The sequence below is a fragment of the Procambarus clarkii genome, chromosome 4 (assembly GCF_040958095.1).
Source record: "Procambarus clarkii isolate CNS0578487 chromosome 4, FALCON_Pclarkii_2.0, whole genome shotgun sequence".
Classification (NCBI taxonomy): domain Eukaryota; kingdom Metazoa; phylum Arthropoda; class Malacostraca; order Decapoda; family Cambaridae; genus Procambarus; species Procambarus clarkii.
This window is the reverse complement of record NC_091153.1, coordinates 3,118,677-3,134,518: the sequence shown is the minus strand read 5'-3', so window position 1 is coordinate 3,134,518 and position 15,842 is coordinate 3,118,677. Positions and strand designations below refer to the sequence as shown.

The window sequence follows — 15,842 nt, the reverse complement described above, 5'->3', positions numbered from 1 at the left end:
AGGGAAAGAGCACAAGAAGTTAACCCAGATGTAATCGGACTCACTGAAACAAAACTCTCTGGAATCATAACGAATGCCGTGTTTCCCCAGGAGTATACAGTAATAAGGAAAGAGAGGGAAGGTAGAGGAGGAGGCGGAGTGGCCCTACTCATGAGAAGGGAATGGAGTTTTAAGGAGATGGCCATCCCGGGCTGTGAGGAGTTCAGAGACTACATAGCAGGCACCATAACAATGGGAGGACCAAGAATAGTAGTAGCAGTAATATACAACCCTCCACCAAATGACAGGAGACCCAGTCAAGAGTATGAAAACAACAACAAGGCAGTTAACACTATAATTGAGAGGGCAGCCTCTGCTGCCTGTAGAAATAGATCCCACCTGCTCATCATGGGCGACTTCAATCACGGAAAGATTGACTGGGAGAACAAGGAACCGCATGGAGGCGAGGATACGTGGAGAGCCAAACTATTGGAGGTGGTGACAAGCAACTTTTTAACGCAGCATGTCGGAGAACCCACAAGGATGAGAGGAAATGACGAACCAGCGAGACTCGACCTAGTCTTCACTCTGAACGACTCCGACATAAGAGAAATCGGTTTTGAGGACCCAGTAGGAATGAGCGACCACAGTGTACTGGTGTTTGAGTACTTGATTGAAGAAGGGTTATTGAACTCGAGGAGGGATACCGAAACCAAAAGGTTAGCATACCGAAAGGGAAACTATGAGGGGATAAGAAAATTCCTAACAGATATAGCATGGGAAACAGAGCTCAGGGGAAAGACGGCCCAAGATATGATGGATTACATCACGCAGAAGTGCAAGGACGCAGCAAACAAGTTTGTCCCAGTCCAAAAGGAAAACAGAGAAATGAAGATGAGAAACCCATGGTTTAATCAAAGATGTAGGCTAGCTAAGCAGCAAAGTAAAAGGGCATGGAGAAACTATAGGAATAACAGGACACTGGAGAGCAGAGAAAGATACCAGAATGCCAGGAATGAATATGTCAGGATGAGAAGAGAGGCAGAAAGACAATACGAAAATGACATCGCAAGCAAGGCAAAGACTCAGCCTAAATTGTTGCATAGCCACATTAGGAGAAAAACAACAGTAAAGGAACAGGTTATGAGATTAAGGATAGGGGCGGAAGGATTCACTACAAATGACAAGGAAGTGTGTGAGGAATTGAATAAGAAATTCCAGGAGGTCTTCACCTTAGAACAAGGAGAAATTCCAGAGGTAAGTGAGGGAATAGCTAACCAGGAACCACTGGAAGAGTTTGAGATTACCAGTGGGGAAGTAAGGAAGTGTTTACTAGAGTTGGACGTGACGAAGGCTATAGGCCCAGATGGAATCTCCCCTTGGGTTCTAAAGGAAGGAGCAAGAGAACTGAGCCTACCACTCTCCATAGTGTATAACAAATCACTGGCAACAGGGGAACTGCCAGATATTTGGAAAGCAGCTAACGTAGTCCCGATATACAAGAAAGGGGATAGACAGGAGGCACTGAACTACAGGCCAGTGTCCCTAACCTGCATACCATGCAAGCTGATGGAGAAGATTGTGCGAAAAAAACTAGTGGAGCATCTGGAGCGAAGGAACTTTGTAACACAGCATCAACATGGGTTCAGGGATGGCAGGTCCTGCCTCACAGGGTTACTTGAATTCTACGACCAGGCAACAAAAATAAGGCAAGAAAGAGAAGGGTGGGCAGACTGCATATTTTTGGATTGTCAGAAAGCCTTTGATACAGTGCCACACAAGAGGCTAGTGCGAAAGTTGGAGATGCAGGCTGGAGTGAGAGGGAAGGTACTCCGGTGGATAGAGGAATACCTAAGCAACAGGAGACAACGAGTCTGTGTGAGGGGTGAAGTCTCAGATTGGCGAGACGTCACAAGTGGAGTCCCGCAGGGGTCAGTCCTCGGACCTATACTGTTTCTGGTATATGTAAATGATCTCCCAGAGGGTATAGATTCGTTCCTCTCAATGTTTGCCGACGATGCAAAAATTATGAGGAGGATTGAAACAGAGGATGATAGTAGGAGGCTACAAGATGACCTGGATAGACTGAGTGAATGGTCCAACAAATGGCTGTTGAAGTTCAACCCGAGTAAATGCAAAGTAATGAAACTAGGCAGTGGAAACAGGAGGCCAGGCACAGGATACAGAATAGGAGATGAAGTACTTAATGAAACAGACAGAGAGAAAGATCTAGGAGTTGATATCACACCAAACCTGTCTCCTGAAGCCCACATAAAGAGAATAACGTCTGCGGCATATGCGAGGCTGGCTAACATCAGAACGGCGTTCAGGAACCTGTGTAAGGAATCATTCAGAATCTTGTACACCACATATGTAAGACCAATCCTGGAGTATGCGGCCCCAGCATGGAGCCCGTACCTTGTCAAGCACAAGACGAAGCTGGAAAAAGTCCAAAGGTATGCTACTAGACTAGTCCCAGAACTAAGAGGCATGAGTTATGAGGAAAGGCTGCGGGAAATGCATCTCACGACACTGGAAGACAGAAGAGTAAGGGGGGACATGATCACAACCTACAAAATCCTCAGGGGAATCGACCGGGTAAACAAGGATGAACTTTTCAACACTGGTGGGACGCGAACAAGGGGACACAGGTGGAAGCTGAGTACCCAAATGAGCCACAGAGACGTTAGAAAGAACTTTTTCAGTGTCAGAGTAGTTAGCAAATGGAATGCATTAGGAAGTGATGTGGTGGAGGCTGACTCCATTCACAGTTTCAAGTGTAGATATGATAGAGCCCAGTAGGCTCAGGAATCTGTACACCAGTTGATTGACGGTTGAGAGGCGGGACCAAAGAGCCAGAGCTCAACCCCCGCAAGCACAATTAGGCGAGTACAATTAGGTGAGTACACACACACACACACGTCACTCAAGATAAAGGCATGTATGCATACTTCTCTATATCCACTTAATACAAAAAATTATGCCTAAACATATTTCATTAGATTTCAAAGCTAAAGCGAAACCACACACTTGTTTGAACCTGAAATTGAGAGTTTCTACAGATACCGCCGATGTACTAATTTTACAACTCTGTGCAGCCAGCCTTTATGATATACAACGGTGGTATTTAATTACGATTGATGCCATCAAAATATACTCGTAAGCTCTCGTAATCCTAGAAATAGAGCAGTCTTACCCAAGGTCACCTCCGCCTCTCAATCGTAACCCATTATTTAACTTAAGGGAATCATTACGCAGAACAGTCATATAATTATTGCTTTAGCAACATACTGCTGCTGTAGGCCTAGCTGCCTATGGTTTGATGACTGTCCTGAGCGCGGCCGTGAGGTCAGGTCCACCCCACAGGTCACCCAGTCAGGGATTAACTATTAAAAAAAAAAAAGGCCGACATACCACAGTCAATAGCGGCCAGGAGGGAGGTGAGGGTGTGCTTGTTTGGTATGTATTGTGTTTACAATATGGTTGGGAAAGCCTGTTTAGTCGCCAAATTTCCCATACGCTTGCCAAGGTCACCCCCTAACATTGCCAGCACCACTCTTGGTCAGTGTGGGACAAGCGAGATAAAGACGGAGAGAGGGAATTATCGGAGGAAAAGCGCCAAGCCATTACGACTATATAGCACTGGGAAGGGGTCAAGATAAGGATTTGGGATGGGACGGGGGGAAAGGAATGGTGCTCAACCACACTTGGATAGTCGGGGATTGAACGCCGACCTGCATTAAGCGAGACCATTGCTCTACCGTCCAGTCAAAAGTGGTTGGGTAGGCAAGAACCTTTAGGTTCTTGCCTACCCATGATGCCTGGCAAGAACCTTTAGGTTCTTGCCAGGCATCTGAAGGGCTCTTCGTCATTTGAGGAGGAAGCCCCATCAACAATACAAAAATTAACAACACTGTAGTAGACAGCTCTATTTTAGACTCCCTTTCCTCACTACTAGCATTAAATAACTTGGTCAAACAACGTGCTTGTCTCCAAAACCAAACATAAATATGCATACGTAATAATGAGGTCAAAGTCAAAATGTTGTGGATTCCCCCTCACACTGGACGGCAGGAACATTAAGTTGCTGCCTTTGCTAACCTTGCGGTAAATAATGACATGTTGACCGTAATCTTGAGCTATCAAAAAGATCCATTAAAAGTGTCGTTGGACGAGAATTCTTGGATGATTTTGAAAGTAGAATAATGCAAACGGGAACTAGCAGAGAAGTTGTGCATCATAATGTGATGTGTCAAACAAAACATGTGTATGAGATAAGTAACAAAATCAGTAGACTAAAAGACGTTGTTACTCTAACTACTAAACATTTCAACCACACGACAGCACCCACCACGTCCACCACACAACAGCACCCACCACGTCCACCACACCACCCAACACGTCCACCACACCACAGCACCCAACACGTCAACCACACCACAGCACCCAACACGTCAACTACATACCACTATAATCTAGCCAAGCCACACTGCCTGATACGCGAAACACAGTGCTCTGTATACACACGCTACACTTATCTCTCTCGATATCTCACCATTTGTGTCAACATTAATTTCGTTGTTACATATATTTTGTAACTATCTGGGGGGCCCTGACAGCCGAGTGGACAGCGTTTCAGATTCGTAGTCCTGAGGTTCCGCGTTCGATCCCATGTGGAGGTAGGAACAAAATAGGCAGAGTTTCTTTCACCCTGAATAAGAAATAGCAGTAAATACCTAGCTATTTCACCTAGCAGTAAATAGGTACCTGGGAGTTAGACAGCTGCTACGGGCTGCTTCCTGGGGGATATGTAACATAAGAGGCCTGGTCGAGAACCGGGCCGCGGGGACGGTAAGCCCCGAAATCATCTCAAGATAACCTCAAGAAGATGTGCACGGATTGCCTGTCGACAATTTCGATAGCTCTTTATCACAGCATGATTTGGGGCCCAGGCTACTCTGGCGACTGCCTGGCCCATTGGCCTATCTCTGTTACCAAAAAGATAACATGGCGCATATGGAATGGAAACGTGTCAAGTTCTCTTGAAAGCATCCACCGTTGTTCCAACAACATTATATTTGTTGGCAGTAAGTGATTGGGGTTCAATGATGTTTACTCTGTTTTCTAAATTATGCTGATAGCACTCGTACATTTCATTAGATAGATTTTGCACTTCCTGCCATCTCTCACTCCAGCATGTTGAGATTTTATGTACACAGGTAAGTCAGAATGCAGAGTCATCATGGCAACACGACAGCCCCTCACACGTCAACCACACGACAGTAGATATAACACGACAGTCTGATCTATGACGGACCCTGCCCCTTCCTAGATGAACAAGTTGTGAGAAAAAAGCTTCAGGAATTAAGCCTGCCAGGGGCTGACAGGACACACCAGTACGTACACGCATGGAAACAAAGTACACAAATGTGCACACACACACACACACACACGTACGTTTCCTACGTTAGAAAGAACTTTTTCAGTGTCAGAGTAGTTAGCAAATGGAATGCATTAGGAAGTGATGTGGTGGAGGCTGACTCCATACACAGTTTCAAATGTAGATATGATAGAGCCCAATAGGCTCAGGAATCTGTACACCAGTTGATTGACGGTTGAGAGGCGGGACCAAAGAGCCAGAGCTCAACCCCCGCAAGCACAATTAGGTGAGTACAATTAGGTGAGTACACACATTATAAAACAAAAATTAAGCACCATAGTAGCGAAACATTAAATGAATTAGTGAAGTAGTGGTGGCAGACTGCATACACAGCTTCACATGTACATATGTACATATTCTTTCCTTGTCATATGTACATGTACATATGACAGCTCAATATGATCCGGAATCTGTACACAACTTGACTGAATGTTGAGAGGCGGGACCAAAGTGTATATTTATATGTACCTGAATATATTATATATAATTCAGGACTAAGGCCTAGCACTAAACCAATTAATTAGGATTCTAAAATACAATACCAGAGGGTATGTAAATTTGTATTGAAGTCACCCACACGAATAATACTAAGCAAGAAAACGTTTTCTATATCAGTATATGTAACAGCAATGTCCCACTTTCTTTGGCATAAAATATCCAATTGGAATTGTTGGATATTCACTATATTATTAAAATGCACACACAGCAAGTGATATAATTAAGCTATATAATGAAGGATTAATTTACTTTAGACTTTTATCGGGAAATCTGTTAATCATATTGACAATTCTTTAATAGTAATTAATATTAATTATTAACTTATCAAAGATTCTCTTGACGAATTTTGAAAAAATCCTGAAGTGCAGTGCACATAATTATACAAGGAAAGAATACCGATAAATCTCAGTATTCTCTACTGTATTACAAAGTAGAGTATCCACTGTTTATACAATAGGAGGATTTATTAGCACTTACCAAGTAGGGCTTGCAGCTTGGTGTCTAGTGCGAAATGCGGCACATAGTCCTTGGAGAGGCGGTCACAGTCAATCTCCTCCTGGTAGGGCGTGCGGCCATACCCCAGCACCACGATGTGGGAGCGGTCGACGGGGTGGGTGGGCGGCGACATGGAGGGTGAGGTGACGGGGAAGACGGAGGGCGAGGTGACGGAGGGCGAGGCGACGGGGAAGACAGAGGGCGAGGCGACGGGGAAGACAGAGGGCGAGGCGACGGGAAAGACAGAGGGCGAGGCGACGGGAAAGACAGAGGGCGAGGTGCCGGGAAAGACGGAGGGCGAGGCGACGGTAGTGGGGGACGTGCTGCTGAAGGGTGCCATTTGATCCATCACCGGCGACTGAGGTGCTGGTGACAGAGGCAAGTTTGGCGATAGCGGAGACTTTGGTGACTTAGGCGAGAGGGACTTCGCAGAGAGAGGAGACGTTGGAGGAGGTGGAGATAAGGGAGCGAGGGGTGAATTTGAGGGAAGTGAAGCAGCTAGCGCTGATGTTTCCTCCGTGACGGTAGCAGGATGAGCGGTGACGGGGCCGTCGTGAGGCACTGGTGAGTTGGGCGAGGCCGGTGCCTGGCTGCTGCTGGTGGCAGGCGCGGCGGCAGGACTAGAGTGATAGGTGGGCGCTTCACTGACACTGTTATTGCGACTGTAACAACCAGTTGGGATCTCCGCGATGGTGCTGGAGCGAGAGAGAGATTCCGCCATGCTGGTAGATCGACTGAGAGAGTCGTTGATGGCTGTGATACGAGAGAGTGATTCATTAATACTGGCAGTGCGAGGGAGGTGAAGCGCCTCTTGTGACACACTGCTGAACATGACCACCTCTTCTGCACTGTGAAGAGGGTCAGCTAGACTGGTGGTGCGGGTGATGGTCCTGGGGGAGTGTGTGGACACACACCCGGGATATGAGGCTCCCGAGGTGTTGGGCCGGTGCAGGGAGTCTAAAGAGGTGCGCCAGGAATGTGCAGGACTCAACTTGCTAGGAGAGGCTGGGGATTCACTGCGGCCTGATCCCAGGGAGGAACCGGTGCCCCCGCTTGCCAGGGAGGTCGTCGAGCCGTCGCTCGCCATAGAGTGAAGAGTCGAGGACGACAACGCTGGGGAAGACTGTGATGGGTGCAACTGACGAGGAATGTTCTCCTTGTCCGACGTGTAGCAGGCAGCATCTTGGGTGTGAACGTGGGCCCGTCGAGCTTTAAACGCTCTCAGCTCCTCAGCAGTAAAGCTTACAGTGGTGGAGGTAGAGCGTGTGTGACCTGGCCAACCTGGAACAACAGACATCAATATAATTAAGCTGAAGTTACCAGTCACAGAACTGAAAAAATAAATCACTCAAAATTTAGTTTAGCTAATTTTAATGCATCCCATACCCGTACTGTGATTTTTTTTATGTTGCCGAGTGGTAGTGGACCTCATACCTATCCCGTGAGCGTTAGTGGAAAAGAATGACTTCCTTTCTCGGTGTAAGATAAAAAATTACACCATTCATTACTTTGTGAATCTTAATGCGGGAAAATCAACTGATGACTAAGTCTAGTGCCCAACTGATTAAGTCTAGTGACATGAACTGATGACCAAGTCTAGTGACATCAAAATAATAAGTGTTTAAACATTGATCAGAATAGCAATGTGGGCGCTAACGGTGAGAGTACACACCACCGTTATTTAAGCACTCCAGCAATAAGCACAACACCGGTGAGGCAGCGTCGCCAGCCAACACAAATGGAAAGCGATGGTATTGCTTACAAAGAAGGCTTAGTTTTACTACAATGAACCGCTGACTCAACAACCACGTGACGATAAAGGGGTGAAAGTGTGTTCGATCAGCTGTACTACGTCCGAGGAGGACATTAACTCTAGCACCACAAAGGTAACATAGGGGGGCTACTGGCTCACTTTTTAAGCAACATATTTAGCAACAATAAGGAAACACCGGAGGAGTATAATTATTGACCATTTTCTCTGCAGGTGGTGTGGAGAGAGACCTTGCTGGGGGCGGCGACCGCGGCCTGGCATTGGTCGTTCCCCTCCCCCACACACCTTAGTGCTCTGTTGGCCTCACTTGTATTACTTACCAAGAGTTTCTGGCACAAAACTATATCTGTCCTTTGTAGCTTAGTTGACCAGTCCAGCAACGAGGAGGCCTGGCCGAGGACCGGGCCGCGGGGCCGTGAAGCACGAAATTATCGCAATGTAACCGCAAGATAGGTCCCTATTTTTATTACGCAATTTTTATAATCACTCATATTTTGTTCTAGAACGTAAATAATACTAATTTCAAACTCACCAATGATCGGTGATGCTACACCTAAACCATGCACTCCAATACTATTTATTCTATATTTTTTTGTTTCAACTGTAGTGTATTAGGTTAGACAGTTTCAAATTTCCAGTAATGCACAAAGCCATGCTGATTGTCTAGACTAAGTTATCACGTTTCTCTGGGATCTGTACATCAATCAGGTAATATATTAAACTTCATATATATATGCCCTGTATGCCTATATCCTATACTGTAGGCCTACATGCTGTAGAGCTGATCAGACCTGGGTTGTCCAGCCTCGTCGAAGCCTCATCACCGCAACCTCTCTTACTGAAGGCGCTACATTCTTTACTCTATCGACCCCACCGTAAAAATTGCAGTGGATTAGGGACATTAATACCAAGGTAATATTGACGTTTCATGGGTCTTACAACTATCGGCTCCAGTATGTTGGCTGGTGTCTAGGTTCTGACTCTTCTGGTTATGCAAATCTGCTGCATTTTTTAGAGTGGTAACAGAAAGCGGGCTTTATAACCAGCGTCTACTGATAAACGTTACTTGTCTCTACAAGTCACTGTTTAAAACCTGACTTGTCTTTATCTCGTTCACTCTCCGTATATTGCCCGACATGTAATGACTTGCAGCTGTCTTAAGACCTCCCGGCCCTCAGGCCAAGGCGATTCCCGACACAAAGTGAAAACTGGAACGTAAATCAAAATAGGTCAAGAGGAAAGCCCGTGACACTGGGCATGTCACTGTAGTTCCACGAACAGCAGGCCTACCTAAAACCTGTCATCCAACTAAGCTATGAGCAACATTAGAGGGGTAGCGGGGGGGGGGGGGGGTCCTCGTCAGTGAAGCGAGGTGTTTGTCCGCCAGAGAAAACGGAATGATGAAGCAGGTTTTTGACAAGGAAAAGGTGGAGATGGCGGTTACCGGCAACAAATTATATATGAAACTAAACCAGGTGTCTTAAGAAAGTTAAGACTGATTATCATTGGGTATCCACCCCTCTAGGTCAATTCTAGACACACATTATAATAGTATTTAATATTTTCACTAGTTTATTCACTTAAAAAAGCCTAGCATAGCTAACAAACATATCAATTACATGCATCAAAACACCTGCTTCATCATGTTTATACAGCATTGCATTACACATAATTTAATAAAAGAAATGACTCACCATTATTATTAACGGCGTTGTCGTTATCAATTATGTTCTTGTTGTTATTGTTCTGGACAAGGGAGGAGGTGGAGGGTAAGGAACGGAGAATTCCGGCCGGAGGCGGCGTAGAGGAGGTGGTGGTGGAGGTGAGTGATACCCTTCTCTCACACTCCAACTGTTGGGAGACTGTTGGACTGGTGGAGGTGGTGGTTGTGGTGGTGGTTGTGGTGGTGGTGGTAGTAGTGGTGGTAGTGTTGTTGTTGGTGTTGTCATCGCGGGTGTAGAGCAGGTTGCGATTGGACGCTGACGGAGAGATGGTCCTCCTGTAGCGGCCCTCGAAGCCGGTCTTCCAATCCCTGCGGTGAGCCATATACGAGTCCTTGTGGTATGTCCTGCAAATAAACAATCACACACTTTAATATAATACTTTACTACAATACAAAAAAATACATTGTCTGGTGTTAAATACATTGGTGAAGGTGTTAAAAGAAATTTAACACCTTCCCTCAAAACCATCCATGGATTGTGGTAGCCTACTGCAAGCACCAACAACCCGGTTGATCTGTGTTAGCCAGTACATAGTGATCGAACTGCGTTGGTGATTGATTGATTGATGAAAATTAAGCCACCCAAGACGTGGCACGGGCATGAATAGCCCGTAAATTGGTGATGATAATTACAGGACATATATACCAATATATCAGGATGGGGTTTTGAGTTGGGGCAAACTGTAACTTTAAGATACACTTATGCTACATCATTATACAAGACATCTTATCTCTGTGATAAGATGTCTGTTCCTAGGTACATCACGTCTTTTGCTAGGTCGTAGTTGTTTAAGATTCAGCTAGTCAGAACAAAAACTTCCAAGTAGCACGGGTTATGGTGATCCCGTAATAGGTCGCAGTCAACCAGTTAATATAATATATCTTCTCTAATCACCTCCCCCTCCCCCCTCTCCCACTAGCCCTTGTGACACACTGTATCTGAATAATGGGATGGGAGAGTGAGGAAGGGATGGAAAAAAGAGAGACGGGAGAGATGAGAGCAGAGGGGGGGATAGAGAGGGGAGAGGGGGAGAGGGGAGAGGGGGAGAGCGAGGGAGGGGGGAAGAACAGAGGAGAGGGGGGAGGGAGAGACTGAGCAAGGGAGAGTGAGGGAGGAGTGGGCTGCTGACCTTAGTGGCCTATTTATGGGTGAAGGGTTGGGATGGAGTAACTGCAGCCCCGCTCCTGTGCCAGGTAAGTCCACTACGGGCTCACCATAGCCCGTGCTACTTGGAACTTTTTGTTCTAAGTAGCTGAATCTAAAACAACAACAGCTGGGGAAGACTGTATGCCACGGGAGCCAACACATGCATCAATAATCTTAGAAAGCGAGCTTGCTTGCTTGATCTGTGTCTGTGGCGTGTGTTGAAGGGGGGGGGGGGAGGAGGTCACGGGCCGCTCCAAGAAAGCCTGTTGGACAAAGTTATCACAAGTCAAGCCTGAGCTCCAGGCCGGGCTTGGGGTTATCTTGAGATGATTTCGGGGCTTTTTTTTTTTTAGTGTCCCCGCGGCCCGGTCCTCGACCAGGCCTCCACCCCCAGGAAGCAGCCCGTGACAGCTGACTAACACCCAGGTACCTATTTTACTGCTAGGTAACAGGGGCATAGGGTGAAAGAAACTCTGCCCATTGTTTCTCGCCGGCGCCTGGGATCGAACTCAGGACCACAGGATCACAAGTCCAGTGTGCTGTCCGCTCAGCCGACCGGCTCCCTGGGGGAGTAGAACTCCCAGAATCCACTCCAGGTTTAACATGCAAATAATTAATGGCCTTTATAATTTGTCTCGTTACCATTGCTGGAACACACAAACGCTAAAATCACCTTAGAAACGTGAATGTTTACATCATACCTTAAAGGTTCCATCACATTAATGTCACAGTAATAATTATGGAAGAGACGCACACAAGACCTTCATGGGACCTTTAGACATGATCTTGACCTTTCTCTAACGGCCGCGATTTTCCTTATCGACACACACATGGACAGACCTGAATGGTAAACCCTGCTTCACGCACGCACGCACGCACAAACACGCACACACGCACGCACAAACACGCACACACGCACGCACAAACACGCATGCGAGCGAGGGAGAGAAAAAATCCACAAATATTTTCCTTAGTCAAACAAAATATCTACCAGCTAAAGATCACATTGTCTTGAACTCAGTCAGATCCGGTAACGCGACAGAAAATAAAATATTGTATTTGCGCCCCCCCCCCCCAAAAAAAAAGCTGTTAAAATGTTTTAAAATTAATTCTAACTATCCGGCATGTAATAGCACAGGAGTAAGTAGAAGAGAGAGATACATTCCGGGAAGTTAACGTTGTCATTCTAACAAAAGAAAAACTACAAGAAACTGATACGACTAATAAAGATTGCGGTGGAATCTGTATTACTAACACATTATTTACGCCACAGTCCACTACAGTGCATCCACCCAACTCTCCAATAATAATGATAGTACTAATATAAACTATTTGCTCAAACGTGCAAAGTTCAATCCCCGACCGTCCACAAGTGGTTGTTCACCATTCCTTCCTCCCGTCCCATCCCAAATCCTTATCCTGACTTTTTCCAAGTGCTATCAAGTCGTAATGGCTTGGCGCTTTCCTCCTGATAATTTTAAAAATTTAATCAAACGTACAAAAATGGACTGGTGGAACAGTTCACGATTTGAAGGTTTCCAGTTCAGTTTGAAATGGAAAAGTTCACCTATTGTCTTGCAGTATTTTATCAACCCAAATGGCATACTTAAAACAAATACGAAAAATAATTGAACCTAATCTAACCTGTCCAAGACGTAAATAAGTAATTCCAAGGCTATATGTACTAAATTAGGTCTAAGATAACATGTGTCATACTAGAACTAGTTTTTTTTTCTTGTACCCTATATAAAATTTGTATACGTTAAACTAACTACTTGTTACAAGTACTATCATTTTAGGAGTACTGAACCAGCCCAAGACTGAACTATGTTCAAATTGTTCAGTTATATTTTCTTTAATAATTACATTACCTTTTAATACATTTTTCCTTGCCTGCAGAACTTCAACTTTCTTTGTACTTACTTTCACCCGTTTTTATCTCTGGTCAATTTAATACATTTATCTGTAATAATTACGATTAATTATGTTTCTTGTGGTTAGGAATTTACTGATATTATTCCCCGTTTGAAGTTTTGTTATTTATTCAGTATATTTTAACGGTTATATAAACTCAATGTGGTGCCTGCACCGTGTACCAAACGTCCTTGTGATTTATTTTTTCAGATTTAGATTAGGAAAGATTACGTTAGGTTAGGTTAGGTTACGTTAGGTTACGTTAGGTTAGGTTAGGTTACGTTACGTTAGGTTACGTTAGGTTACGTTAGGTTACGTTAGGTTACGTTACGTTACGTTACGTTAGGTTACGTTAGGTTACGTTACGTTAGGTTACGTTACGTTAGGTTACGTTACGTTAGGTTACGTTACGTTAGGTTACGTTACGTTAGGTTACGTTACGTTAGGTTAGGTTACGTTACGTTACGTTACGTTAGGTTAGGCTATACATTATGTTAGGCTACACAAGTCTGGATAGGTTCAGGGAAGCGCGGCCGGCAGACTCACCACAGCCAGCAGCTTTCTTGTAATAACAGAGAATGATTTTTATCTAAACAAGGCGCTGCGACGAAGCATTAAGATGTCTTCGAGGGATATACATACGAGGGTGAACGTCTTTGTGTATATTCTGTATATATACCGCCCACGGGATGGATTGATGATTGAGGAAGATTAAGCCACCCAAAGGGTGGCACGGGCATGAATAGCCCGTAAGTGGTGGCCCTTTTGAACCATTACCAGTATCAAGAGCTGATACTGGAGATCTGTGGAGGTGCGACTGCACCCTGCGTGACGGGAGATGTCTCCCATGCACAGGATGGGTTACGGGGTGCCTAATAAATGCCTAAACTGAGCACCACACTACCGTAAAGTTGCGAGACATCTCCTGTAGCTCCGCATCATTATACATAATAATACCAGGCTATACATCATTTAACAGCTGACGGGACTGTATTCTTCCCAGCTGTGCTGTATACTACACACCCCCGTCACACACAACCGTAAGGCTGTCACAAGTCGTCACCGTCCTGCATCAATATACATGTTAATGTTAAACTTTGTAACGCTGAAGTCAATATTTTTCCCCAGTTGGAAATAAAAAATACACGCCTGCCCTCTCCTCTATTACGTCGATTTTTTTACGGAATCTATCAGTCTATTTGAATGCGACGTATTAGTAAAAATTAAAGCATCGTTATTTGACGTCTTCTATGCATTGGTCTCGACAAGTTAGGTGGGTTGCCTGGGTTTGTACTTTGTTGGTTAGACAAAATATTTATATTTTTAGTTGTAAAAAACTAGCATTATCCTCACTTTAATAACACTTAATTGAAATCCTCAGATGAGGCAAAATTGTAATTAAATTGTCAATAAAGATGTTAATAATAATATTTCAGCCTGGCCGGTCGGGCACTTCTTGCACGAACTCTTCTAATTTTCTCTTAAACACGCTCACTTGTGTTCCGGCAATACAGGGAGGGTATTGATTGAGCTGGTTAGGCAAAACAAATGCATTGTTTACAGATTTGCGAGTCGAGACAACACTCCCGTGTTGAAAGCTTCGTGTAGATGATACAGGAAGATGATACAGATGATACAGGAAGATGATACAGATGATACAGGAAGATGATACAGATGATACAGGAAGATGATACAGATGATACAGGAAGATGATACAGATGATACAGGAAGATGATACAGATGATACAGGAAGATGATACAGATGATACAGGAAGATGATACAGATGATACAGGAAGATGATACAGATGATACAGGAAGATGATACAGATGATACAGGAAGATGATACAGATGATACAGGAAGATGATACAGGAAGATGATACAGATGATACAGGAAGATGATACAGATGATACAGGAAGATGATACAGATGATACAGGAAGATGATACAGATGATACAGGAAGATGATACAGATGATACAGATGATACAGGAAGATGATACAGATGATACAGGAAGATGATACAGATGATACAGGAAGATGATACAGATGATACAGGAAGATGATACAGGAAGATGATACAGATGATACAGGAAGATGATACAGATGATACAGGAAGATGATACAGATGATACAGGAAGATGATACAGGAAGATGATACAGATGATACAGGAAGATGATACAGATGATACAGGAAGATGATACAGGAAGATGATACAGATGATACAGGAAGATGATACAGGAAGATACAGATGATACAGGAAGATGATACAGATGATACAGGAAGATGATACAGATGATACAGGAAGATGATACAGATGATACAGGAAGATGATACAGGAAGATGATACAGATGATACAGGAAGATGATACAGATGATACAGGAAGATGATACAGGAAGATGATACAGGAAGATGATACAGATGATACAGGAAGATGATACAGATGATACAGGAAGATGATACAGATGATACAGGAAGATGATACAGATGATACAGGAAGATGATACAGGAAGATGATACAGATGATACAGGAAGATGATACAGGAAGATGATACAGATGATACAGGAAGATGATACAGGAAGATGATACAGATGATACAGGAAGATGATACAGGAAGATGATACAGGAAGATGATACAGGAAGATGATACAGATGATACAGGAAGATGATACAGATGATACAGGAAGATGATACAGATGATACAGGAAGATGATACAGATGATACAGGAAGATGATACAGATGATACAGGAAGATGATACAGATGATACAGGAAGATGATACAGATGATACAGGAAGATGATACAGATGATACAGGAAGATGATACAGATGATACAGGAAGATGATACAGATGATACAGGAAGATGATACAGA

General features: G+C 44.3%; 1 protein-coding gene across 3 annotated transcripts in view; it reads right to left on the bottom strand.

Annotated features, from left to right (window-relative positions):
- LOC123752012 (protein Shroom) overlaps positions 1–15,842 on the bottom strand; it is a 428,159-nt gene that overhangs the window by 12,390 nt on the left and 399,927 nt on the right. For all 3 annotated transcript variants that reach the window (XM_069332265.1, XM_069332274.1, XM_069332277.1), the window contains 2 exons: positions 9,878–10,251; positions 6,395–7,693 (listed from right to left, as the gene is read on the bottom strand). In XM_069332265.1, the coding sequence (XP_069188366.1) occupies positions 6,395–7,693; positions 9,878–10,251 (1,673 nt within the window). The remainder of the gene's footprint in view (positions 1–6,394; positions 7,694–9,877; positions 10,252–15,842) is intronic.